Source organism: Rhinopithecus roxellana, chromosome 17 (assembly GCF_007565055.1).
Source record: "Rhinopithecus roxellana isolate Shanxi Qingling chromosome 17, ASM756505v1, whole genome shotgun sequence".
Taxonomy (NCBI): Eukaryota; Metazoa; Chordata; class Mammalia; order Primates; family Cercopithecidae; genus Rhinopithecus; species Rhinopithecus roxellana.
This window is the reverse complement of record NC_044565.1, coordinates 104,064,856-104,090,489: the sequence shown is the minus strand read 5'-3', so window position 1 is coordinate 104,090,489 and position 25,634 is coordinate 104,064,856. Positions and strand designations below refer to the sequence as shown.

At 49.9% G+C, this 25,634-nt stretch overlaps 1 protein-coding gene across 2 annotated transcripts; it reads left to right on the top strand.

Moving 5' to 3' along the window:
* Window positions 1–71: 71 nt before the first annotated feature.
* ABCG8 (ATP binding cassette subfamily G member 8) lies at window positions 72–25,410 on the top strand. Of its 2 annotated transcripts, none has more exons than XM_010382577.2 (13): window positions 72–223; window positions 5,815–5,916; window positions 7,769–7,925; window positions 13,804–14,042; window positions 14,563–14,695; window positions 14,806–15,075; window positions 18,858–19,020; window positions 19,105–19,188; window positions 20,959–21,158; window positions 21,579–21,655; window positions 22,313–22,580; window positions 24,367–24,494; window positions 24,579–25,273. In XM_010382577.2, the coding sequence occupies exons 1-13, from the start codon at window positions 161–163 to the stop codon at window positions 24,714–24,716; spliced, it is 2,022 nt and encodes a 673-aa protein (XP_010380879.1). In that variant the 5' UTR covers window positions 72–160; the 3' UTR covers window positions 24,717–25,273. The 2 variants fall into 2 exon arrangements, with proteins under 2 accessions (XP_010380879.1, XP_010380880.1); XM_010382578.2 differs by having other exon boundaries at window positions 132–223; window positions 19,108–19,188; window positions 24,579–25,410.
* Window positions 25,411–25,634: the final 224 nt, after the last annotated feature.

The following is a 25,634-nucleotide window of genomic DNA, read 5'->3' as shown; positions in this document are numbered from 1 at the left end:
AGAACACACACACGTTTGTAGGTGGGCTTGCCAGAGAGGAATGCTGGGAGAGACGGGCCCAGGGCAGGAGGCTCCAGGAAACAGAGTGAAGACACTGGCCCTGGCAGGCAGCAGCTGGGTCTAAGAGAGCTGCAGCCCAGGGCACAGACCTGTGGGCCCCATGGCTGGGAAGGTGGCAGAGGAGAGAGGGCTGCCGAAAGGGACCACTGCCCAGGATGCCTCGGTGAGTGAGCAATGGGGAGTCATCCCAGGCCCGGTGGGCGGGCAGGAGAAATCAAACCTTTCTCTCTTCCCTCAGGAGCCTTCTGTCCTAGCACCACCCGGACAGCAAGCAGTGTGAGGACATGGCCATGGGACTGTTTCCTGCATGGCAAAGTGCTGAGGGGAACAGATTCAGGGTCCCAGAGGCCTCTGAGGTCACTTGCTGCCCTAAGAAACACTCCTTTAGGGAAATCATGTTCTTATGTGTGATGTGGGACAATTTCACTTTTTCTTTTTTCTTCTTTTTTTTTTTTTTTTTGAGACAGAGTCTTGCTCTGTTGCCCAGGATGGAGAGCAGTGGTGCGATCTCGGCTCACTGCAAGCTCTGCCTCCTGGGTTCAAGTGATTCTCCTGCCTCAGCCTCCCAAGTAGCTGGGATTACAGGCACCTGCCACCACACCTGGCAAATTTTGAATTTTTTAGTAGAGACAGGGTTTCACCATGTTGGTCAGGCTCAAACTCCTGACCTCAGTTTACCCACCCTCCTCAGCCTCCCAAAGTGCTGGCATTACAGGCATGAGCCACTCACCTGGCCAGTTTTGCTTTTTCCAAATGAGACTCCATCACAGAAATGTGCCCACACATGCCAGGGACTCCACTGGTGTCTCCTCTGCCCATGTGGCTGTCAGTTTGGTCTCAGTAGTGAAGTGATGGGTGAGACAGGGTGACAGATGGCTTTTGTGGGAACATCAGCATGTGTGGCTCTAGCAGTCAATCGTAAGGTCTGGGAGAAAGCTGGAAGGAGTAGAAGCAGCCAGGTGGCAGGAGGTGGAGGTACGTTTCCTTCCTCATTTTACCTGAGAAGTGTTTACTCAAGAAATAGCCTTTGACTGAAATCGGGGTGTGGCAGGATTTGAAACAGGAGTCTAAACTGGAAGAGAGGCAAGAAGCAGATCCCCACTCCCACCGCCTCACCCCATCCCACCTTTCCATCTTTGCCTGTTGTGGGTAGGAGGGAGGAGAGAAAGACAAGCATGATTGAGAACTCCACACCCAATGGGGAAAACTGCCTGGACTGGCCTTGAGTTTCCACGACTTGACTTGGCCAGACCCAAGGAGCCCACCATTTCTAGTCAGTTCTGCAACCACCACACCTGACCAGCTCTGCTCTCTCAATACCCTGTGGGGCCCACCACTTTGGGGAATGGTGAAAGCCTGAATAGAATAGAAAGCTAGCAGGGCTTTGGGAACACTTTCTGCCTGGGAGGGCTGACGATTCGGCCACCACAGCTTGAGAGGCAAAGAAATGCTAGGACCGCACCAGAAATGCACTCCAGCCCTGCCATTTCTGCTTCCCTTCTGTCCAATCCTGTCACTCCAGGTGCTGAGCGAGGGTCTGCCCCTAACACGTGTGGGGCTTGGAACAAGAGAATGAGGGTCACATTTCCTATGTCTAGATATATAAAAGTCATCAGTCAAGCTGTAAGAACAGTCAAAGATACCCACACTCCTCAGCCTCCCAAAGTGCTGGGATTACAGGTATGAGCCAGCGCTCCTGGCCAGTTTTGCTTTTTCCCAATGAGACTCCATCATAGAAACGTGCCCACACATGCTGGGGACTCCATTGGTGTCTCCTCTGCCCATGTGGCTGTCAGGTTGGTCTCAGTAGTGAAGCGATGGGTGAGACAGGGTGACAGACGGCTTTTGTGGGAACATCAGCATGTGTTCTCTAGTTTCTGTCCTCTTGTCTCAACATATCTTCCTCACAACCTGAAAGGTCAGGTGTAAATTGAGAAATTCTAAGGCGCCTTGGGTAGAATGCACTGGTACGGGGGAACCACTTCCAGCCCAAGCCACAGCCTGTCCCCCTTTTCTGCCCCCCTCAGCTCCATCCCACTCCATGGGGCCCTCAACACCCTGGGTGGTCACCCTCCTGCCTACCTGCATGGCAGCCCTGCCCTGCACAGACGTATATACCTCTCTGGCCTAAAGGTCCTCAGGAGGTTGGGCCTGGGAGGAGGTGCACAGACGCTGGGGATGGACTTGGGGCCATTTGCACAGAGAATTCTGGCAGCTTAGGCACCTGGAGTGGTAAGTGCCCTTAACCCACACACTCTTCATGCCATGGGCAGGAGCAGCAACAGAGAAGGACAAGAGAGACCCTGCAGCAGGCAGAGCTGTGTGTGACCTAGGCTGAATGTTTCGATAAAATTCCTTCAGCCAAGAACAAGTCCTGCGTGTCCCCTCGCCAACCCTCCAGCCGCGAGCGTCAGTACATCACTCCCCGCAAGGCACAGGCTCCTCATCTCAGAACTAGAAACATGTACGCTGTGAGTTTCCTTCTTGCCTAGGCATCTGACTCAGGAATTCGATCAGAAGTTAATACGGGGAGAAATTACAATGTAGCCCAGCAGGAGCAGAGCTGGTTACCTACAAATAAACCTGCTTTTGCTTTTTTGGGTGTCGCCTGTCGGAAATTCAAGTGATGTTCTGACAGGCGTACTGATTAAGATGTCAGCCGAATAGATATTTAAGTATTTGAAAAATACAGAGAGTTTGTCAAAACCTCAGGAAGAGTCTAACAAATCCTTCCTGGGAGCCATGGAAAATATTTTAAAATGGAACAGAGGTTGTCCCCAACCCAGGCATGAATTTTCTTCCTCTGAAAGATGAGCTGCCTGTGCCTTCTGGAAGGCACAATCCCTCAGTGGTGGTTGGAGTCCGGGCTGGCCCACATCTGCCTTCCCAGCCCACAGTGAAGGGGCTTGGGGCAAACCTTGGAACAAGGAACCAGGCACCTTTCCCCTTCCTCTTATCCAGTTTCTGCTCTGCCTCCTCTTTCTGTCAGCTCCCTCCCCTTCTCAAAGTACCGCACAGCGGAACCCAGTTGGGCTGCAGGTCACCTCCACACATCGCTCCAGACTCCAAATGTCTGACCTTCCTTCCTCAGCCCCTCCTCCATGCCTAAATCCGACCTGGGGGTGTTTGGGCCAGCAGAAGTAATTTCTCAGCTCATTTACATTGTCTAATATCCCTCCTGCAGATATTTATTTTAAAAACAACAGCAAGATGCATGTTAGCCCACATGAGTCTCTTAGCAATGGATAAGATTTTTTTTTTTTTTTTTGACAAAGTCTCACGCTGTGGCCCAGGCTGGAGTGCAAAGGCATGATCTCGGCTCCCTGCACCTCCACCTGCCCAGTTCAAGCGATTCTCCTGCCTCAGCCTTTCGAGTAGGGTAGCTGGGACTATAGGGGTGCTCCACCATGCCCGGCTCACTTTTTTTTATTATTTTTAGCAAAGACAGGGTTTCACTGTGTTGGCCAGGCTGGTCTTGAACTCCTGGCCTCAGGTGATCTGCCCACCTCAGCCTCCCAAAGTGCTGGGATTACAGGCATGAGCCACCGTGCACAGCTGGCAATGGCTAAGATTTTTTGATGATTCAACAACAACAAAAATGGGACAATGAAGCAATGTGTACAGTGATGGTGGAGAGGGCGAGTGAGGGGCAAGGCCAAAGCGCTGATCTGCCGGGAGTCCAGCATCTGTCTGAGCTGTTTTCAATCTCCCCAGGAGCTTGGGGCACAGACCTTCTTACCTCCTCTCCCCCAACCTCCCTCCTGCTTTGGGGCTTTGGCAGCTGGAGTTGAGGTGGGAATGGAACTCTGGAGTTCTACTCACTGGCTTGCTCTCTCAATTTGACAACATATTGTGAAATATTGTACACAAATCAGCTTAAAGAACTCTCATGTACACACCACCAATTACCAAAAGCTTTGAAGCCTGATCCCGCACTCCTACTGTGTCCCCTTTCTCCTTTCATCTCTTCCCGCTCCCCAGAGATAACCCCTCTCCTGAATTAGGTGTTTCTCTTTCCCATTTTTTTTTTCTGTATAATTTTGGGTCTTTATGGTGATAATTCAAACATTAAGCAATGGAAGTCACTTTGGTCTGCTGTTTTTCACGCTCTCCCAGAACTCTGGGGGTTCCCCACAGCACGCCTGCAGCATACTGTCACCGAATTTCTTTCCCTCCGCCTCCACTGACCTGGAATGTTCTTTCCAAGGACTTCTGGCCCCCATCGTTGCAGGGGTACTTAGACAAGAAGACTGATGTATGGTATTTGTTATTTTCACGTAAGGCATACTCATGTTATTTTCACCTACAGCATGTGTGTGCATTGTGTACACAGTGAAAATAAACCCATCAGCCTCCCTCTCTGCCTGATCTGTCTCGCTCCATCCTAATCACCTGTCTTACCTGCCAAAATCTAAGCTTTTGAACGGCCTTTTCATTGTCACATCCCAAATTCCAAGCCTGAAGCGTGTTCTGGGCTCTCCATAAGCGTTTGTTGGGTGCATGGTTGATTGAAGGAATGTATAGTGTGAGAATGGTAGCTTGAGGAGGAAAGTCTATGGGAACTTGTTAATGAAAATGTACTTGTTCCTGCCTGGCAGAAATGTAAGAAAAATTGAATGCAGTAAACAATGGAGGTCAGGCGAGGTGGTTCACGCCTGTAATCACAGCACTTTGGGAGGCTGAGGTGGGTGGATCACTTGAGCCCAGGAGTTTGCGACCAACATGATGAAACCCTGTCTCTACAAAAAATACAAAAATTAGCTGGGTATGGTGGCGCATGCTGGTAGTCCCAGCTGCTTAGGAGGCTGAGGTGGGAGGATTGCTTGAGCCTGAGAGGTCGAGGATGCAGTGAGCTGTGGTCATGTCACTGCACTCCATCCTGGGTGATACAGCAAGACCCAATCCAAAGAAAAAGAAATGGTGGGGGACTTCCTAGTTGCTTCTTTGTTTGGGCCTCAATAATTTAAATGATTGAATTGTCAGAATAGGAGGAATTCAGGTCTGCAGATAGTTAATACCGTTCAAAGATATCAGCTGACACCATGAAACGCTGATTTTTTAATGTACATTCAAATATACCACCACTTCAACAATAACAACATGATGATGGCGATGAGAGGCACTACCTCTCAAAGCTCCCAGCAGCATTTTCAGTCGCTTCGTTGCACGAACTCCTCATCAAAATCAGATGTGAGGAGAAGTATGCCAGATGTTAGTGAGGACTAAGAAGTTGGTTAGGACTTTTCTCAGAGTGGTGTCTTCATGAATATTGGGCATTAACTCTCGACAGCTACTTCCCTCTCATATGCTGCATGTGTCATGTCTGGTTGGCATTAGGAGATATGAAGCCAGCTGCAGGGAAAGTTAAAGGCAAAGGGTTTGCCCGCTCCAGTCAGATCTTCTCGAAGCACAGAGGTTTGTTTATAGAACTCTCTCCAGTCCAGAGTCTGGGTCTCTTTACCGTACGCCGCTTGGCTTCAGGCTCCACTAGCCTGAGGTTGAGGTTCTCTGAGGCAGGTGCCCCAGGAGAAGCCCCGAAGCTCTATCTGAAGGGAAGAGGAGATGGGCCCTTGTCAGCACTCCTATTTTCCCAAAGCTCCAAGGCTCCACCTGTGCAATCCCATCTCTTGCCAATTTGAGCTTTCAACTACGTCGGCTCTAAGAAGTTGCTCTTACCTGTCGGTTTCCTCCTTGTCTTCTCCTATGTTCTCAGCGGCTTCCAAAGGAGCCCCTCACCTGTCCTGTCTCCCACAGGGCCTCCAGGATAGATTGTTCTCCTCTGAAACTGACAACAGCCTGTACTTCACCTACAGTGGCCAGCCCAACACCCTGGAGGTCAGAGACCTCAACTACCAGGTAGAGGCACGCCTGGGTTCAAGGGGAGAGGAGCAGGCAGGGACAGCCAGGAAATTCCCCAGGTGGAATAAAAGGGTGGGTCCACCTTATAGGCCCTCCACCCCCAAGGACAGAGTCCAGTCCATATTGATGCCTCACGTGTCAGGTGCAATAGGTGTCATCAATGGCATATATCAGAGCTAGAGGTTGAGAGGCTTGAAAGAGAATGAAATTGTTGTATAAACATAAAGCAAAATGTGTGAACCTATAGAAAAATGTCTCTGGGACTCTTTTTAAACTGTATTTTGAAATAACTTTAGATTTTGGAAAAAATTGCAAAAATAATACAGTGTTTCCATATACCCATTGTCCAGCTTCCCCTAATGTTAACATCTTGCATACCCATAGTATAATTATGAACACTAAGAAATTAACAATGTACAATGCTATTAACTACAGACTTTATTCAGATTTCATCAGTTTATATATATGTGTGTGTGTATATATATATATTCTTTTTTTGTAAAATGTACTATCCCGGCCGGGCGCGGTGGCTCAAGCCTGTAATCCCAGCACTTTGGGAGGCTGAGATGGGTGGATCACGAGGTCAGGAGTTCGAGACCATCCTGGCTAACATGGTGAAACCCCGTCTCTACTAAAAAATACAAAAAGCTAGCCGGGCGAGGTGGTGGGCGCCTGTAGTCCCAGCTACTCGGGAGGCTGAGGCAGGAGAATGGCGGGAACCCGGGAGGCGGAGCTTGCAGTGAGCTGAGATCCGGCCACTGTACTCCAGCCTGGGCGGCAAAGCGAGACTCCGTCTCAAAAAAAAAAAAAAAAAAAAAAAAAAAAAAAAAATGTACTATCCCTGGAGCTTATAAAACATCCAGAGTGCAAAGACAACCACTGACCTTTCAGAGGCACCCAGGAACCCCCTGGTCAGATTCAAGGATCCATATTCCCACACCTTCCCAGGGACCCAGATGGAACATGGTGGGGCCTGGGATGGTGAACTTCAGAGGCCTGAGTCTGGCTTCCTGTGGGTGTGAGTTGGGACAAGCCAATGAGCCTTTCTCTGCTCTGCCACTTACCAGCTGTGTGACCTTGAGCAAGTTACTTAACTGCCCTGAGCCTCATCTGTAAAACAAGGATTCTGATCGTGTCTGTGTTACAGGTTTGCAATGAGGATTGAATAAGATGATGGATGTTACGTGATTAACACAATGTCTTGCACATAGTAAACATTTGATAAATTGTTAGTAAATTACTATTATCAAGTGAAGACATTTTGCTTCATGTTTTGTTTTTATTTCTATACCACTATTGCACATGCCTTTCTTTTTTCTTTTTTTCTTTTTTTTTTTTGAGAGTCTCACTCTGTTGCCCAGGCTGGGATGCAGTGGCACAACCTTGGCTCACTGCAATCTCTGCCTCCCAAATTCAAGTGATTCTCCTGCCTCAACCTCCCGAGTAGCTGGGATTACAGGCACCCACCATCACACCCGGCTAATTTTTGTATTTTTAGTAGAGACGGGGTTTTACTATGTTGGTCAGGCTGGTCTGGAACTCCTGACCTCAGGTGATCCACCTGCCTCAGCCTCCCAAAGTCCTGAGATTACAGGCATGAGCCACAATGCCCGGCCTGTACATGCTTTTCATTCCTCTTATCTTCAGACCTGGAAACAGCAGCTACAGGTTCTCAGCATGGATTCTGCTTCCGTGTTTGGTAAAACCTGGGTTGGGGCCTATTGCGTGTAGGTGAGGACATATCCTCTGTGGAGAGGGGCCACCTGGGGAACGAAGATGCTGAACAGAAGTTGCTGAAGCCCTCTGAACCATTCAGCTCTCTAAGGAACCTTCTGATGTCTCCCCACAGGTGGACCTGGCTTCTCAGGTCCCTTGGTTTGAGCACCTGGCTCAGTTCAAGATGCCCTGGACATCTCCCAGCCACCGGAATTCTTGTGAGCTAGGCATCCAGAACCTAAGCTTCAAAGTGAGAAGTGGGCAGATGCTGGCCATCATAGGGAGCTCAGGTACCGGAAAGGCAAATCGCTGGGCAATGGCTTCTCTCCTGGGATGCAGAATGGTCCTTTGGACAAATGGATGCTTCTTGTGGAGCTCTTTGCTGACTAGTAGAATACAGCAGAATGGTTGAGAGCACAGGTTCTGGGTCAGACAGACCTCAGCTCAAATCCTGGCTCCTCCATTTGCTGGCTTTTGTGGGTAGGTGCTGTCGTTAAGAGTCATGAGTGTGCCTCTTGTCCACCCGGGGCTGTGGCCAGAGCATCTGACTTTGGCTAACACCTGGACTGAAAGATCAGCAAACAGCTTCAGCATGTGATGTTCTTTTCAGACTCCTCCAGCCATGAGGGGTATCGGTTCAGGTTGCTCCTCCGCAATCACATTCTGATTATGGCCAGAAGCCCCTGCCACACTCTCACCTCTCAGCCTCTCCAGCATCTTACTTAGCACAACCTTCACTCGTCTGCAAAGAGCCACGTTCTTGGAGTGCCTCAAATTGTCATTTCCACAGCCAGTTTTAAAATGAGAGAATGTCTGAGCTGAAAGGGGGCTTGGGGAACAGAGTTCATTCTCATTATGTTCCACCTTTCTTTCCCCTACCAGTTTGGAAGCATTTTCAGAGGAAGCTGTTCAAACTCCCTACTCCTTAGTGTGTCTAGAGTATTCTCTTGCGCGGGATCATGCGCGCACACACACACTTCCCTCCATTTGACAGATGAGAAACCTCAAATCCAGAGAAATTGAGGGATTCTCATAAGGACACATGTTTAATGCAGAGCTAGAACTAGAACTTTGGTTTCATGATTCTCGGATCAACGCATTTCTCCCTGGGACACCCTTACATAATGTTAGAGAGAGAATATTATATCTTTTAATTAATCATTTCCAGAGGTAGAGATTACTCAATTTTGTAAGCATCTGCTCCAAATTTTACACCCGTCTGGTAGATAAGTTCTGTTTACTGTTTAACCAAAGATCAAATGAAATCTTATGTATAAATGCACTTTGTAACTGAAACAGCACCACAGTCATGAAGTTCCTCTCACTCTGTCCCTGTCCCTGCAATCCTGACCTAAATAAGAAAAGAGTAGATCCCAGCTGGGCGCGGTGGCTCATGCCTGTAATCCCAGCACTTTGGGAGGCCGAGGCAAGTGGATCACGAGGTCAAGAGATCAAGACCATCCTGGCTAACATGGTAAAACCCCGTCTCTACTAAAAAATACAAAAAATTAGCCAGGCGTGGTGGCGGGTGCCTGTAATCCCAGCCACTCAGGAGGCTGAGGCAGGAGAATGGCATGAACCCGGGAGGCGGAGCTTGCATTGAGCCGAGATTATGCCACCGCACTCCAGCCTGGGCGACAGAGTGAGACTCCATCTCAAAAAAAAAAGGAAAAGAAAAAGAAAAAAAGTAGAGCCCTCATGGGCCTACTGTTGTATTTTTATTTATAACATCTAGTAGTGTTTCTTGTTGTATCTGCTTTTTCTTCCTGAATCCAGCATCTAGGGGACACATGGGTCTTTACTTAGGGTCATATCATGGTTAATACTTCACACATACAACCCTCTAGCTGTCAGCATCCCTAATTTGTGGTTGAGGAAAGTTCAGAAAGGTTGAGCAAGAATTATATTGAATATTTGGGAGGTTGAGCCAGGAGGACTGCTTGAGGCCAGGAGTTCAAGACTAGCCTGAGCAACATAGGGAGGAGACTCCATTGATAAAATAATTTTTTTTAATTTAAAAAATTAGTTGGGCAGGGTGCCACGCCCCTGTAATCCCAGCTACTCAGGAGGAGTGCTTGAGCCAGGAGTTCAAAACTGAAGTGGGCTATGATTGTGTCACTGCATTCCAGCCTGGGCAACAGAGCAAGATCCCATCTCTTAGAAAGGAATGAATAAATTACATTGAATAGTCTCCTGGTTTTTTTTTTTTTTTTTTAATTGGTTTGGTTTGGTTTTTCTGAGACAATCTCGCTTTGTCACCTAGGCTGGAGTGCAGTATGTGATCTCAGCTCACTGCAACCCCCGCCTCCTGGGTTCAAATGATTCTCATGTCTCAGCCTTCTGAGTAGCTGGGATTACAGGTGGGTGCCACTATGCCTGGCTAATTGTTTTTGTGTTTTTTGTAGAGATGTGGTTTCGCCATGGCAGCCAGGCTGATCTCCAACTCCTGGCCTCAGGTGATCCGCTTGCCTTGGCCTCCCAAAGTGCTGGGATTTACAGGCGTGAGCCACTGCATCCAGCAGCTCCTGGTAGTTTAACTATAGATTCAGTGTTGTTTGACTTCAGGTTTACTTGCCTGTGTAAAACAGAAAACATAACAACAACAAAAAACTTTAGACAAATAAACAGTAGAGTTATTTGAGCAAATAATGATTAATGAATCTGGCAGCGCTCAAAAACAGGACCAGTTCAGAGAGCTCCCCCAAGCAATTTGGTCAGGTGATATTTATAGACAGAAAAAGCAAGTGCTCTACAGAAATAGCTGATTGGTTACAGTTGGGTGTTCACCTTATTTATTTGAGGGTGATGTGATCAGGTGTTGGGTATGGACAGGATCTCATCAGTCGGTAGGTTGAGGCAGGTGATTGTGACTGGCTGATGCTTGGCTGCCATGATTGGCTGAGACTCAGCAACTTGTCTCAGCCAATCTCTGTCTTAAGGGAATATACTGCTAAGATAAGTTGCAGTTTGTTTACATACTAAGTTTGCTTGCAGTTTGCTCTGTGGGAACTCAAAGTATGCAGGCAGTCTCAGGCCAAATTTAGTTTAACTGAGCAACTGAAATTATTAAAATGATTTATTAGAAAGGTTCATCAACTACACTTCCTATGACTTTTACTGCCATCCCCTCCTCCCTCTGCCCAACACAAACACAAAAGAACGCTGGCCATTAATTTTTAAAATATAAAGTAAACAGCCTGGCTGGGCGTGGTGGCTCATGCCTATAATCCCAGCACTTTGGGAGGCCGAGGCAGGTGAATCACCTGAGGTCAGGAGTTTGAGACCAGCCTGGCCAATATGGTAAAACCCTGTCTCTACTGGAAAAAAAAAAAAAAATTAGCTGGGCGTGGTGGCACATGCCTGTAATCCCAGCTACTCGGGAGGCTGAGGTGGGAGAATTGCTTGAACCTGGGAGGTGGAGGTTGCAGTGAGCTGAGATTGTGCCATTGCATTCCAGCCTGGGCAGCAAGAGCAAACTACTATCTCAAAAAAGAAAGAAAAAAAGAAAAGAAAACAGCCCTAGGCATTTTAGTTTCTTTTATCGATTCAGCAATATCAAAAGTGGTTTCCAATTGATGAGTTTACTGATTCGGAGATTCCAGCCATTCAGTAAAGGTCTTGAATGCCAGTGGGTGTTTTGTCTTAGTTCATGGAGGGTGTGTTAGTCCGTTTTCACTCTGCTCCAAAGAACTACCTGAGACTGGGTAACTTATAAAGAAAAGAAGTTTAATTGACTCACAGTTGCTCATGACTGGGGAGGCCTCAGGAAACTTACAATCATGGTGGAAGGCAAAGGGGAAGCAAGGCACATCTTACATGGTGGCAGGAGAGAAGAGTGAGGGGAGGAACTGCCAAACACTTTTAAAACATCAGATCTCATAAGAATTCACTCACTATCATGAGAACAGCATGGGGGAAACCTGCCTTCATGATCCAATCACCTCCCACCAGGTCCCTCCCTCGACAAGCGGGGATTACAATTTTGGATGAGATTTGGGTGAGTCATACCTTATAAAGAGTCTCCCCGGATACCACAGGTATCCTCCACTAGAAAGGCTCCCCACCACTCTCACAAAGTTTTGCTCAGAAAACGTGGACTTCCTGCTTTCTGAGTGGGAATCCGTGGTCCCTGTGAATGTTGGTGAAGTCCCCTGTGCCCCTGGAGCCTGGCTCTGAAGCTTCTCTCTCAGGTTTCTCTCCTGGCTATTTTGCTCCACTTATGTTCTCAGGGATCTTAAATGAGGTACACCCAGAGATAGCGCACAGGCCCCTTCTACCCTGAGATCCTCTGCACAGTAACCAGAGAGATCATGTGGGGAAGCTTCTTGGTTTTTGAGGTTTGCACTGGGTGCTGTGGGGCCTCCTGCAAGAAGCACATACTGTGTGGCAGGAAGGACTTATCACATATGTATTGGCTCAACATGTGACAAGTCTGTTTGAACACAACTTGGAAAACTTGCTCTCCAGTAAGGAAATTAAAACTCCATCTGGGGCCGGGCACGGTGGTTCACATCTGTAATCCCAGAACTTTGGGAGGCTGAGGCAGGCAGATCACCTGAGGCCAAGATGTGAGACCAGCCTGGCCAACATGGTAAAACCCCGTCTCTGCTAAAAACACAAAAATTAGCCAGGTGTGGTGGCAGGAGCCTGTATTCCCAGTTACTCGGGAGGCTGAGGCAGGGGAATCTCTTGAACTAGGATGGCAGAGGCTGTAGTGAGCTGAGATTGTGCCACCGCACTCCAGTCTGGGCCACAGAGTGAGACCCCGTCTCCAAAACAAACACGCAAACAAGCAGAAAACACTCCATCTGGGTGAGTGGAAAGAGCTTATTCCTAGCTCCACGGTAGGAAGATGTTCTGAGCCTGAGCCCAATCCGCACTCACATCTTAAACAGCTGTCACGGAAAGAGCCTCATTGAAAGCCTTTGGAAACTAGATCCAATCTGATGCTGACTTTCTCAAATCAATAACAATTAGTACATCATTTGGAAGAGGGTGGTGTTAACTCGAGTGCCATGAATCTTTTTTTAACCTTTATTTTAGGTTTGGGGGTACACAAGTAGGTTTGTTATATAGGTAAACTAGTGTAATGGGGTTTTGTTGTACAGATTACTTAATCACCCATGTACTAAGCTTAGAATCCAAGGGATTTTTCCTGCTCCTCTCCCTCCTCCCATCTTCCACCCTCAGTTAGGTGAATCTTTTTTTTAAAAAAGAGAATTAAAAATACCACTGATGCACTTTGGGAGGCCAAGGCTGGTGGATCACTTGAGGTCAGGAGTTCAAGACCAGCCTGACCAACATGGTGAAACCCCATCTCTACTAAAAATACAAAAATTAGCCAGGTGTGGTGGCAGACACCTGCAATCCCAGCTACTCAGGAGGCTGAGGCAGGGAGAATTGCTTGAACTTGGGAGGCAGAGATTGCAATGAACTGAGATCGTGCCATTGCACTTCAGCCTGGGCAACAGAGTGGGACTCTGTCTCAAAAAAAAAAAAAAAGAAAGAAAGAAAGAAAAAGTACTACTGGTGGAAAGAAGAGAGAGATGGGTATAGATACAGTCAGAACATATGTGTACACTGTGCTGTAGTTTTAAAATCGTTTCTACTTCTGTTATTTCTCTACATTTTCCTCCATTATTTCTCAAAATAGATTTGGCTTTGCATTTTTAAAAGACACTCTATAAATGCTCCAAATTAGTCCTCACAAAACCAGCTTCTGAGCCAACCGACATTGAATAATGAGAGATTGCTGGCATGTTTGCCAGCCAAAAATAGTTACGTTAACACTAGCCTTGCTTGGGGAGAAAGGGCCTTGGTTGGTGGCAGGAGGGGACAAATGCTCCAGGCACCACCTGGCCCTGTGGCATCTAGGACTCTAGCCTTCTCCTGTCAGGACACCACTGGTTGGCCTGGCCTGAGCCCCCAGCGCCATCATGCCTCACAGCCCCATAGGGGTGCTCACATTGGCTGCAGACAGAAGGCTTGGAGCTCCATGTCCTGGGCCCACCCCATCTAGGTCCAGGGACTATGCCGTCTCTCCAGGGGCTGGTCACATCTGCACGGACAGAGTAGTCCAGGGTCTTGGAGAGTGTGTGGGGAGCAGTGGCTGCCAGGCTGGCCCCCACAGAAGCTCTGTTCTCAGGGATGTCTCTGGTGGCTTTGCAGGTTGTGGGAGAGCCTCGTTGCTAGACGTGATCACCAGCCGAGGTCACGGTGGCAAGATCAAGTCAGGCCAGATCTGGATCAATGGGCAGCCCAGCTCGCCTCAGCTAGTGAGGAAGTGCGTGGCCCACGTGCGCCAGCACGACCAGCTGCTCCCCAACTTGACTGTGCGAGAGACCCTGGCCTTCATTGCCCAGATGCGGCTGCCCAGAACTTTCTCCCAGGCCCAGCGTGACAAAAGGGTAACTGGCCCCAGTGGTGACCCCCAGGGTCCAAGAAGCCACAGTGTCCATGCCCCCCTCTTCCCCTGCTGCCCTGCCTCAGGTCCCAGCCACAGGTTGAGTTTGAACAACTCAGCTTGCGGTCCACCCACCCTGGGCTGCAGCCTGCCCTCTACCCTCCTTTCAAACCCCACAGCCTGCCAGAAGCTAGCTCAGTCCATTGGTTCCCTTCATTGCACTTTTTAAGATGTGGGATGAGTGTATTTGTTTGTGTGTTTTCTGGGCCTCCATGTGGGTAGAGAGCCATGGTCCCCAGTACACGGCCATGTTCCTAGCACATGCCCGGCACATCTAGGCTGCTCGGGACCTGTGGAAAGAATAGGGGGAACCAATGTTGCAGCTTGGAACTCAAGTGCGGGAGCTGTCTCCCTTCACTTTCAAACCCAGCCAGGGGAGCAGTTGCCTTTATCCTTGGGGTCACAATGTGTCCAGCCCTGAAGGAGGCCCCTGGGGTGGTCTCAAAACTCCTTCTGGCCCACAGGTGGAGGATGTGATCGCGGAGCTGCGGCTTCGGCAGTGCGCTGACACCCGCGTGGGCAACACGTATGTGCGAGGGGTGTCGGGGGGCGAGCGCAGGAGAGTCAGCATTGGGGTGCAGCTCCTGTGGAACCCAGGTGAGGGCCTAGGGGGCAGATGGGGGCAGAGGGACCTGTGTGGTCCCCTCAGGCTTGGCTTAGTCTGGCCAGAGCCCCACCGACTCACCAGGCTCCTCTCTGTTGGGCAGGAATCCTCATTCTCGACGAACCCACCTCTGGGCTCGACAGCTTCACTGCACACAACCTGGTGAAGACGTTGTCCAGACTGGCCAAAGGCAACCGGCTGGTGCTCATCTCCCTCCACCAGCCTCGCTCCGACATCTTCAGGCTGTTTGATCTGGTCCTTCTGATGACGTCTGGCACCCCCATCTACTTAGGGGCAGCCCAGCACATGGTCCAGTATTTCACAGCCATTGGCTACCCCTGTCCTCGCTACAGCAACCCGGCTGACTTCTATGGTGAGTCCCCAAGGCCAGCAGCCAGGGACCTGGCACATGGGGCCTCCCCGATGCTTCAATCCTGCCCAAGCTTGCTACAGAGATTCAGGGGAGAAACTCCCAGAGGTTTCAGGAGAGGAGGAGCAAGGATGGGGAAGAACAGGGGGTGGTTTGCCAGCTGTCAAATGCTAGATATGAGGGCCCGGAAATAGAAGCTTCTGACAAATAGCCACCCTTCTGTGCATGATAGATGAGAAACTTGCAAGCTCCAAAGATGGGAGGGCACAGAATCCAAGAGGGTGGGGATCAATAAAGATCAGAATTTTTATTCAGACTCGGTAGGGAAACAACTTTTAAGGTCAAGAAGTCACCAGATCTTAAAACATGCCCTGGTGCTCCCACAGTGGCAGGGAGTCTGAGGGTGCAGGGTGGCAGAGGGGGGCCCAGGGTGGTGGCCTTGGCCAGAGAATCCCTAGATATGAAAATTGCTCTGGCAGCCCCAGACTTACCCTTTGCTTGGCTCCTGAACCCTCAGCATATTACACTCATGGAGCGTGAGCCACTTCCTTCATTCTGCAGGGGACAGTTGCCTTCCCAGGTACCTGGCCTGAAATCCTGAGTGCTGAGGAAGGGCATGGCTGCTGGACAGGCGGCATTGTTGTACCAGGTCCCGGGGAGGCAGCTGTCATGGCTTGTCCTGTAGGTCACTTGAGCCCTCAGCTTCCACCCAGGCTGGCAAGCTGTAGCAAGGACCCCACCAGTAAACAGGACAACAGTGATCATCTTGAAGGCAAACACGGGGCCCAAACATGCCAGGCCCAGAGGGTCTCCTGTTTGACTCTCAAACTCCTGCCACGCCAAGGCCATTTCCATCTTTACAGATGAGAAGCCTGGAGCCTGCAGAGCTAAACACCTGCTCCAGCACAGCTGTAAGGCACAGAACTGGGACTGGTGCCCAGCCCTGGCCCTGACTCCTCATCCAGCTGCCCACACCCTCCTCCTAGTGTCCCAAGTTCTCCACCATCCTTACCTCAGGAGGACAGGCCGCCCCTCACCCTATGTACTCACATTCTGCACGAACTCACAGAAAGGTCACCTCCCTCCCTGTGCTCAGGTGGCAGCCTGGCTTCCTGACAGTGTGTCATTCTCAGGCCAGCTATCCCCAGAATAGGGGCCAAAGGGCACCTGCCAGCCTGGCCACCAGGGAATAATTTTAAGTAACCCTGGAGAGGGGTTACCAGAAGTCAAGTGTCCACAGCAGACCTGAAAACTCTTTTTTACATTTTATATGGTTACTGTAGGGGGCTCTGGACTACAAGCCCTGGGGCAGGAACCCCTCACCAACCTGGGATGCAAGAGCTACACGGGGCCTGGGGTGCCCAAAAATCTGATGTTTTGAGCCACAGTGCTGCACACTGGGGGGCCACATCATGGTTTATAAGACCACACCTAGACATTATCTTGTCTTGAGATGTGTTATGAAAAGGGGAGGAAGGGCCGGGTGCAGTGGCTTACACCTGTAATCCCAGCACTTTGAGAGGCCGAGGCAGGCAGATCACCTGAGGTCAGGAGTTTGAGACCAGCCTGGTCAACATGGTGAAACCCTGTCTCTACTCAAAATATAAAAATTCACTGGGTACAGCGGCTCATGCCTATAGTACCAGCTACTTGGGAGGCTGAGGCATGAGAATTGCTTGAACCTGAGAGGTGGAGGTTGCAGTGAGCTGAGATCGCGCCACTGCACCCCAGCCTGGGCAATAGAGTGAGACTCCATCTCAAAAAAAAAAAAAAAAAAAAAAAAAAGAGGATATGGGAGGAGGGAAGGGGGAGAGAGAGGAGTAGGTCACCTCTAGCCAAGCCAAGGCTCTGGGAAAGGAATGGAGGGAGGGTGGGCAGGCATGCATGGGTCTAGACTGAGCTGGGTATAGGGAGATCCTGGCTGTGGCTGGGCTCAGTTTGCCTTTTCTGGCATTGCCAGGGCCTTGGAGATAGAAGGCAGAGGCACTGCAAGAGGATGGCTGTGGTGTGGGGCTGCCTGGTGCTCCCCACAGGTTAGCATCCCTGGGATTTAGGAGGCAGGGCTGATCAGCTTGGGTCTCCAGCCGAGTGTGCTGTCTCCCTCCTGGGGCAGAGCAGCAGACCAAGCGGACAGTGATAAATCTACCTGAAGTTGTCCAGTCCCTGGAACCCTCCAGCCAGACATCCTCCTGCTTTGGGCAGGCTGTCTGGGAAGCCAAGTTATTAATTTTCAGTGAGAGAGAGAACTCTCACTATCTGGATAGAACTCTCACCATATGGATAGAACTCTCATTATCTGGATAGAACTCTCTCTGGATAGAACTCTTAATAACTGGATAGAACTTTTGCCGTCTGGATAGAACTCTCACTCTCTGCCTGGATAGAACTCTCATTATTTATCTGTATAGAACTCTCACTATCTGTCTGGATAGAACTCCCACTCTCTAAATAGAACTCTTACTAACTGGATAGAACTTTCACCATCTGGATAGAACTCTCATTATCTGGATTGAACTCTCACTCTCTAGTTAGAACTCTCACCATCTGGAGGCCGGGCACAGTGGCTCAAGCCTGTAATCCCAGCACTTTGGGAGGCCGAGACGGGCGGATCACGAGGTCAGGAGATCGAGACCATCCTCGCTAACACGGTGAAACCCCGTCTCCACTAAAAAAAAATACAAAAAACTAGCCGGGTGAGGTGGCAGGCGCCTGTAGTCCCAGCTACTCGGGAGGCAGAGGCAGGAGAATGGCGTAAACCTGGGAGGCGGAGTTTGCAGGAAGCTGAGATCCGGCCACTGCACTCCAGCCTGGGCGACAGAGTGAGACTCTGTCTCAAAAAAAAAAAAAAAAAAAGAAAGAAAGAAAGAAAAGAGAACTCTCACCATCTGAATAAAACTCTGTGTGGGAATAGAACTCTCACTCTCTGGATATAATTCTCTCTCTCTGGATAGAACTCTCACTCTCTGGATAGAACTCTCACTATCTATCTGGATAGAACTCTCACTATCTATCTGGATAGAACTCTCACTATCTGTCTGGATAGAACTCTCACTATCTATCTGGATAGAACTCTCACTATCTATCTGGATAGAACTCTCACTATCTATCTGGATAGAACTCTAACCATCTGGATAGAACTCTCACTATCTGGGTAGAATTTTCCCCATCTGGATAGAACTCTCACTATCTATCTGGATAGAATTCTCACTCTCTGTATAGGACTCTCACGATCTATCTGTATAGAACTCTCACTATCTACCTGGATAGAACTCTCACCATCTGGATAGAGCTCTCACTCTCTGGATAGAACTCTCACTAACTGTGAACCCAACTACTCAGCCTCCCCCTGACCAGCCCAACTTCTCCCCATGGAGGGGCACTGAGTCCTCATCAAAAGCTTCCTGGACAGCTAGAGTTGGAGCCAGAGCATGATTGTGACGTGGCCCTTGGCTCTGAAGGCTCTTGCTCTGTCCTAAGATATCCTCAAAATGAGCCTGGGTAGTAGGACTTGGGTGAGGCCTCTGCTGTTGCCCATTTTTTGATCCACTGCCCTTCCCCTGAGGCTTCTGCAGATGTGGTCAGGCCTGGCAGGGTGAAGGCCCAGCCCTTGGGGTCCCTCTGCCTCTCTCTGCTCTGCCCCTTGCTTCGTGGCTGAAGGTGGAGAGCATGTCCCAGAGCCCCACGAGGGGTGATCAACATTGTGAGCTGGGCGTGCGCCAAGCTCCTCACCTGGGAGCAGGTGCCAGGGAACAGGCCACCTATGACTCCACATCCCCTGCTTGCAGTGGACCTGACCAGCATTGACAGGCGCAGCAGAGAGCGGGAAGTGGCCACCAGGGAGAAGGCTCAGTCACTTGCAGCCCTGTTTCTAGAAAAAGTGCGTGACTTAGATGACTTTCTGTGGAAAGCAGAGACGAAGGATCTTGATGAGGACACCTGTGTGGAAAGGTAATGTGGCGGGCGGCTCTGAGAGGAGAGCTCCCTGCAGAAGGTGGCTGCCCCCATGACCTGGCCACATCTTCTGCCTCCCAGCAGCCTGACCCCACTAGACACCAACTGCCTCCCGAGTCCTACAAAGATGCCTGGGGCGGTGCAGCAGTTTACCACACTGATCCGGTAATTATCTGTCTTTTTATTACTGACCCCCTGCCCCACCAAGTCTTTGTATATCACATTAAGCCTTTTCTATTTAAGTGAATTTAAAGGAGAAAATGAGAGAGAGAGTCATTTGAAAAAACAGCATCCTGGCCGGGTGTGGTGGCTCAAGCCTGTAATCCCAGCACTTTGGGAGGCCGAGACAGGCGGATCACGAGGTCAGGAGATCGAGACCATCCTGCTAACACGGTGAAACCCCGTGTCTACTAAAAAATACAAAAAACTAGCCGGGCGAGGTGGTGGGCGCTACTCGGGAGGCTGAGGCAGGAGAATGGCCTGAACCCGGGAGGCGGAGCTTGCAGTGAGCTGAGATCCGGCCACTGCACTCCAGCCTGGGCGACAGAGGGAGACTCCGTCTCAAAAAAAAAAAAAAAAAAAAGAAAGAAAGAAAAAACAGCATCCAGTGGGGCGTGGTGGCTTATGCCTGTAATCCCAGCACTCTGGGAGGCTGTGGCGGGTGGATCACTTAAGTTCAGGAGTTCAAAACCAGCCTGGCAACATGGTGAACGCCCGTCTCTGCAAAAAATTACAAAAATTAGCCAGTTAGGGTGGCATGGGCCTACCTGGTAGGCTGAGGTGGGAGGATTGCTTGATTCCTGGAGGTGGAGGCTGCACTGAGCCGTGATTGCACCTTCACTCCAGCCTGGGCAGCAGAGCAAGACCCCATCTCAAAAAAAGAAAACAACATTGTTGGGACTAGCACTAATCTTCAAGGTGACACAGAACAGCCCTATTGCTTTTATTCTTTAAACAAAATTAAGACAACCTCACCAGCTGGAAGATCGTATAAATAGCATAGGGTCATTGAGAAAAATGTAGACAATAAGAGAGAATCTCTAGTAAAAAGGGAAGTCCCAGTCACACCAGCCCTCAAAGAAAACCAGACGGCACTATGTGGCGTGTGTCTTTCCTGACGTTTCCATACACACACATGTTTTTAAACGTAGTGGGATCATACTCTGCATGCTGGTTTGTAGCCGGTTTCTTTTCAGTGAGGGCAGCTCTTCTACCTGTTGTCTGATTGGGTCTTCCTCGGCATTCCAGTCAATCTAGCCATAATCACCCACCCGTTAAGTCCATCTTGATGGCCAGATTATCTTCCGGCTTTTACTACTACAAGCAACGAGGCAGCAGACATCATTGAGCACACATCTCTTTTTTTTTTAAAACACAGAGTCTATCTCTGTCACCCAAGCTGGAGTGCACTAGGGTGATCTCGGCTCACTGCAGCCTCCACCTCCCAGGTTCAGGTGATTCTCCTGCCTCAGCCTCCCAAGTAGCTGGGATTACAGGTGTGCGCCACCATGCCCGACTAATTTTTTGTGCGTTTTAGAGATGGAGTTTCTTCACATTGGCCAGGCTGGTCTTGATCTCCTGGCCTCAAGTGATCCACTTGCCTCAGCCTCCCAAAATGCTGGGATTACAAGCGTGAGCCACCATGCCCAGCCTATCTGTACATTCTTCACGGACCTAATTGATTTTTTCCTGGGGATCATTTCTTTAACATTGCCAAGCTGATACATTATGACAAAAGTAACAACCATTTATTGAGTACCTACAGTGGGACAGATGCTGTCTCTGATTTAATCCTCAGAGCAGCTCTAGGAGGCAGGTATTACCGTCCCCATTTTGCATATGAGAAAAATGAGGCGTACCGAGACTGTGACATTCCCAAGGTCACAGGGCTGGTGTATGTTGTTGCCTGAGCATCTCTTCCTTTTGGTTTTTAAGTCGTCAGATTTCCAACGACTTCCGAGACCTGCCCACCCTCCTCATTCACGGGGCAGAGGCCTGTCTGATGTCACTGACCATCGGTTTCCTCTATTTTGGCCACGGGAGCATCCAGCTCTCCTTCATGGATACAGCCGCCCTCTTGTTCATGATCGGCGCCCTCATCCCTTTCAATGTCATTCTGGATGTCATCTCCAAATGTGAGTGTGGCCACTGGCGTGGCCACGCAGTACCTCAGCCACCTCTGAGCTGTGTTCCTCTGAGCTCTGGGTTTGATTTCATTGTGATTATGATATACAAGACAATCATGTTTTTAAAGTTTGCATGTTAATATTAGTATGCAGATGAAAGCAAATTACCGAGTCTTAGCTGTTCCTATCCTAGCAGGATTTATATTTGACAGCAGAACACGAGCTACAGACTTGCAAAACCTGAAGAGCCTCATCAGACATCTAAATTAGGGTGGCTTTACTGTGCTACTGTGCCTATTTTTTAAAAAAACGTAAGAGACTTGGGCAGTATGATAACTACTTTGAATTGTATTAAGAGAATCTCCAAAACAGAAACACTGTAGATTTATTCTACTTTTTCATTCTCTTTTCCTTTCCCTTATTTTTTAGGTTACTCGGAGAGGGCAATGCTTTACTATGAACTGGAAGACGGGCTGTACACCACTAGTCCATATTTCTTTGCCAAGGTGACTGGGCAGGGTTGAGAGCAAGTGCCCCCCACCCACCAGGGTGGAGGCAAGTGTGGAGAAAACACTGCTACAAGGAAGCCTTTTCTGAACCATGGGGCTATGGGTCATGTGAAGTCGCAGATGCCACCAGATGTCACATTGTCTAGGGGAGTTTCAGAGACTTGAACTTTTATTTTAAACATTTACCAAAACACCAGGATTGTGGACCAGGAATGATAGTTTTCTGGTCAGAAGGAATCTAAAAAAAAGAAATCCTCATTGTATTTTACCTCTTCGGAGCCTCACTGTGGCCCCCGAGCAGGCCAGGCAGGCGTTCCCAGGAAGCAGAGGTTCAGAGAGGCTACATGGCTCTCCAAGACCACATAGCTACTTGGTCTGGTCAGGGAGAGTAGGGACTTGAAACCAGGTCTTAGGACAGCAGGTGCCCAGTGCTGCCCTGGGGGAAACAGGCTGAACTGCCCTAGAGGGAACCCTTGGCATCTGCAAGGGGGAAGCCAGCACTGAGCGTATCGGGTCCCAGCACACCCTCCTGCCACAGCCTCATCATCACCAGGAGGGAAAGTTGCCACTGGGGGGTGTAGATACTTTTAAACGTTTATAATAATGGCAGTGAAGGTGCTGGCTTCATATCCTTGCAAGGGCTGTTCTTTGCAGATCCTCGGTGAGCTTCCGGAGCACTGTGCCTACATCATCATCTATGGGATGCCCACCTACTGGCTGGCCAACCTGAGGCCGGGCCTCCAGCCCTTCCTGCTGCACTTCCTGCTGGTGTGGCTGGTGGTCTTCTGTTGCAGGATTATGGCCCTGGCCACTGCGGCCCTGCTTCCCACCTTCCACATGGCCTCCTTCCTCAGCAACGCCCTCTACAACTCCTGCTACCTCACCGGGGGCTTCATGATAAACTTGAGCAGCCTGTGGACAGGTGAGGCCTGCACCCCGGGCCTGGGCCAGCTTTGTTAGGCCTCATGCGGCTGGATGAAGCCTGCTTTCATCCAGAGATGGACACTCGTCACTTGGATCCAACTTAAGGCTGGTCCTTCTGGAAGCAGAGGCCTTTGCCCACTGTCCTGGAGGCCAAAGGAATGATTTCATTAGAGATTCCAGATGCACCTCCTCCTATCCCATAGTCAATACCCAGAAGTCACCCTTGACTCTTTCTCTCCCTCTCCACATCCACCTGTGAGCCAGGTCGATTCTGCCTTGGGTTTCTCTGAAATGTCTGCTTGGCTGTGTCCCCATCCCTGGCTGCCATCGTTTAAGCCTGGGCCCCTGCCGTAGCCTGGTCTCTGTGACCTGGGCCCCTCCACATCCCTCTCGACTCAGCCATGCAGAGTGAGCTTTCCAAGGTGCAAACCCATGCCCCTCTTTGTTCAAATCCTCCCAGGGCTGCTCAATCCCTGCAGCCTCCCCAGCTTTCTGAAGCCCCCAGCACACCCCACCCTCTCACCTCTGAGCCAGCCAGCTGTTGTCTCCGGGAATGTCATGCCCTACCTTCCATGGGGCCTCGCTTCTGCCAGGGCTTTCCTGACGCATCCAGGCAGGGCTCACTGCCTCCTTTTCCTCCCCGTACCATGCCACCTCCATAGGATCAGGGTACAGGCTCCATCGTCTCTGGTGTGGGGCCGCTGAGTCTCCTCAGCCCGCACAGTCCATGAAGCTCAGCACATGCAGGGGTGCCTCATCACATCCCTCTTGAGAATTGCTATGGATCAAACGTGCGGGTGACCTCGTGGCCTCTCAGCTCCCTCAGCCCCAGTCTGTGTCCCCAGCATCCCCTCTGCCCTTTTGCCCCTTGGTCTCTCTCCCCTCCTTGCTCATCAGAGAACTTGGGCCAGAGCCACCACGGCCCTGTCTCAGAGAGTGGAATGTGCCCTTGTGCAGGTGGGAGAGACTGTGGGAATGTGGGGACACCATGGGAACATGGGGAGACTGTGTGAATATGCAGGAGACTGTGTCAATATAAAGGAGACCATGGGAATACGGGGAGACTGTGAGAATATGAGGAGACTGTGGGAATATGGGGAGATGGTGAGAGTATGGGGAGACTGCAAGAATATAGGGAGACCATGGGAATATGGGGAGACTGTGGGAATATGTGGGAGGCTGTGGGAATATGGGCAGATCATGTGAATATGGGGAGACCATGGGAATATGGGGAGACCGTGGGAATATGGGGAGACTGTGGGAATATGGGGAGATCATGTGACTATGCAGGAGACCATGTCAATATAGACAGTGGGAATATGGGGAGACTGAGAATATAGGGAGACCATGGGAATATGAGGAAACTGTGTGGATATGGGGGAGACTGGGAATATGGGGAGATGATGGGAATATGGGGATACCATGGGAATATGGGGAGACTGTGAGAATATGAGGAAACTGTGAATATGGGGGAGACTGTGGGAATATGGGGAGACCGTGGGAATATGAGAAGACTGAATATGGGGGAGACTGTGGGAATATGGGGAGACCGTGGGAATATGAGAAGACTGAATATGGGGGAGACTGTGTCAATATAAAGGAGATCGTGGGAATATGGGGAGATCATGCAAATATGGGGAGACCATGGGAATATGGGGAGACTGAATATGTGGGAGACCGTGGAAATATGGGGAGATCATGCAAATATGGGGAGACCATGTGAATATGGGGAAACCGTGAGAATATGAGGGAGACCTGTGAGTAACGAGGCTCTCTGTTTCCAGTGCCCGCGTGGATTTCCAAAGTGTCCTTCCTGCGGTGGTGTTTTGAAGGGCTGATGAAGATTCAGTTCAGCGGAAGAAATTTTAAAACGCTTCTCGGGAACTTCACCATCGCGGTCTCCGGAGATAAAGTAAGCGGGGAGGCCTCGGGTTCTAAATTATTGGACGTCCGGCTGCCCATCATTCTAATTAGCCCACTGCATGTCTATCTCCAGATCCTCAGTGCCATGGAGCTGAACTCGTACCCTCTCTATGCCATCTACCTCATCGTCATTGGCCTCAGCGGTGGCTTCATGGTCCTGTACTACGTGTCCTTAAGGTTCATCAAACAGAAACCAAGTCAAGACTGGTGATTCACACCAGGCGCCTGCCCGCTGGTGGGGGACCTGAGCAGACTCTTCAACTGTACTCCCTCCTCAGGACCCCCTTCCTGGGGACCGTGAAGACAATGACCCTACAGATGCTCAGCTACATCCGGCCCACGGTGCTGCAGTGGCACAGACCAGCCACAGGATGGCAGTAGAATAAAGACAGTCGAAAGGGATTTCTGCTCACTGGCAGGAGACTGCGATGACTGGGAGTGAGAAAACCTGCACTCGGTGGCACCTACAACGTTGCTAATTTATTTCCTTTTGATATGCATTTATATAGGCAACTTGATATAGGATGGGAGCAAACTAGGAATGAATTGAGTAGCTAAACTGTGCAGGAATTGTTGGAACCCGGAGGGAACAGTAACAGTAGCTAGCAGATTTGGCTTCATCTTCCAGGGGCCCCACACTCTGTGGTGAGCCACTATCAATACAGAAAGTGACCTAAGATGTACCAGCAAGATGCCATCCCTTCTTTTTGTGTGGGGTCATGGGCTCCAAAAGCCAACGTGAACAATTAAAAATTTATTGAGCATCTACTCTGTGGCAGGTCCTTGCAAAAACACTTTAGGTGGACAATCCTTTGAGGTAAGTGGTATCCCATTTTATAGGTGTGAAAACTGAAGCAAAAATTCATTTTCCCAAGGGCACATGGATACTTTGTGGTGGAGTCATGTGGGGGTCAGAAAAGCCTTTGAGGCCTTTGGAGTTAGAGGGCAGAAGGCAAGGCCTGAGCTGCTGTAAGGCTTAGGAGTTCAGGAAGGCTCCAGAAGATAAATGGGGTCTGTAGAGGCTGTGTTAACTCAGCCAGGCTTGTTAGAGTTGCATTTCACTGACTGATATGGTCTGGCTCTGCGTCCTCCCCCAAATCTCACCTTGAATTGTAATAATCCCCACGTG

What these genes read in the sequence shown, in the direction of transcription:
- ABCG8 (XM_010382577.2), top strand. Translation starts at nt 161, where the DNA reads ATGGCTGGGAAGGTGGCAGAGGAGAGAGGGCTGCCGAAAGGGACCACT. An exon ending in GGCCATCATAGGGAGCTCAG is followed by an intron (nt 7,926 to 13,803) that starts GTACCGGAAAGG and finishes GTGGCTTTGCAG; the next exon opens with GTTGTGGGAGAGCCTCGTTG. An exon ending in GTCCATATTTCTTTGCCAAG is followed by an intron (nt 21,656 to 22,312) that starts GTGACTGGGCAG and finishes TGTTCTTTGCAG; the next exon opens with ATCCTCGGTGAGCTTCCGGA.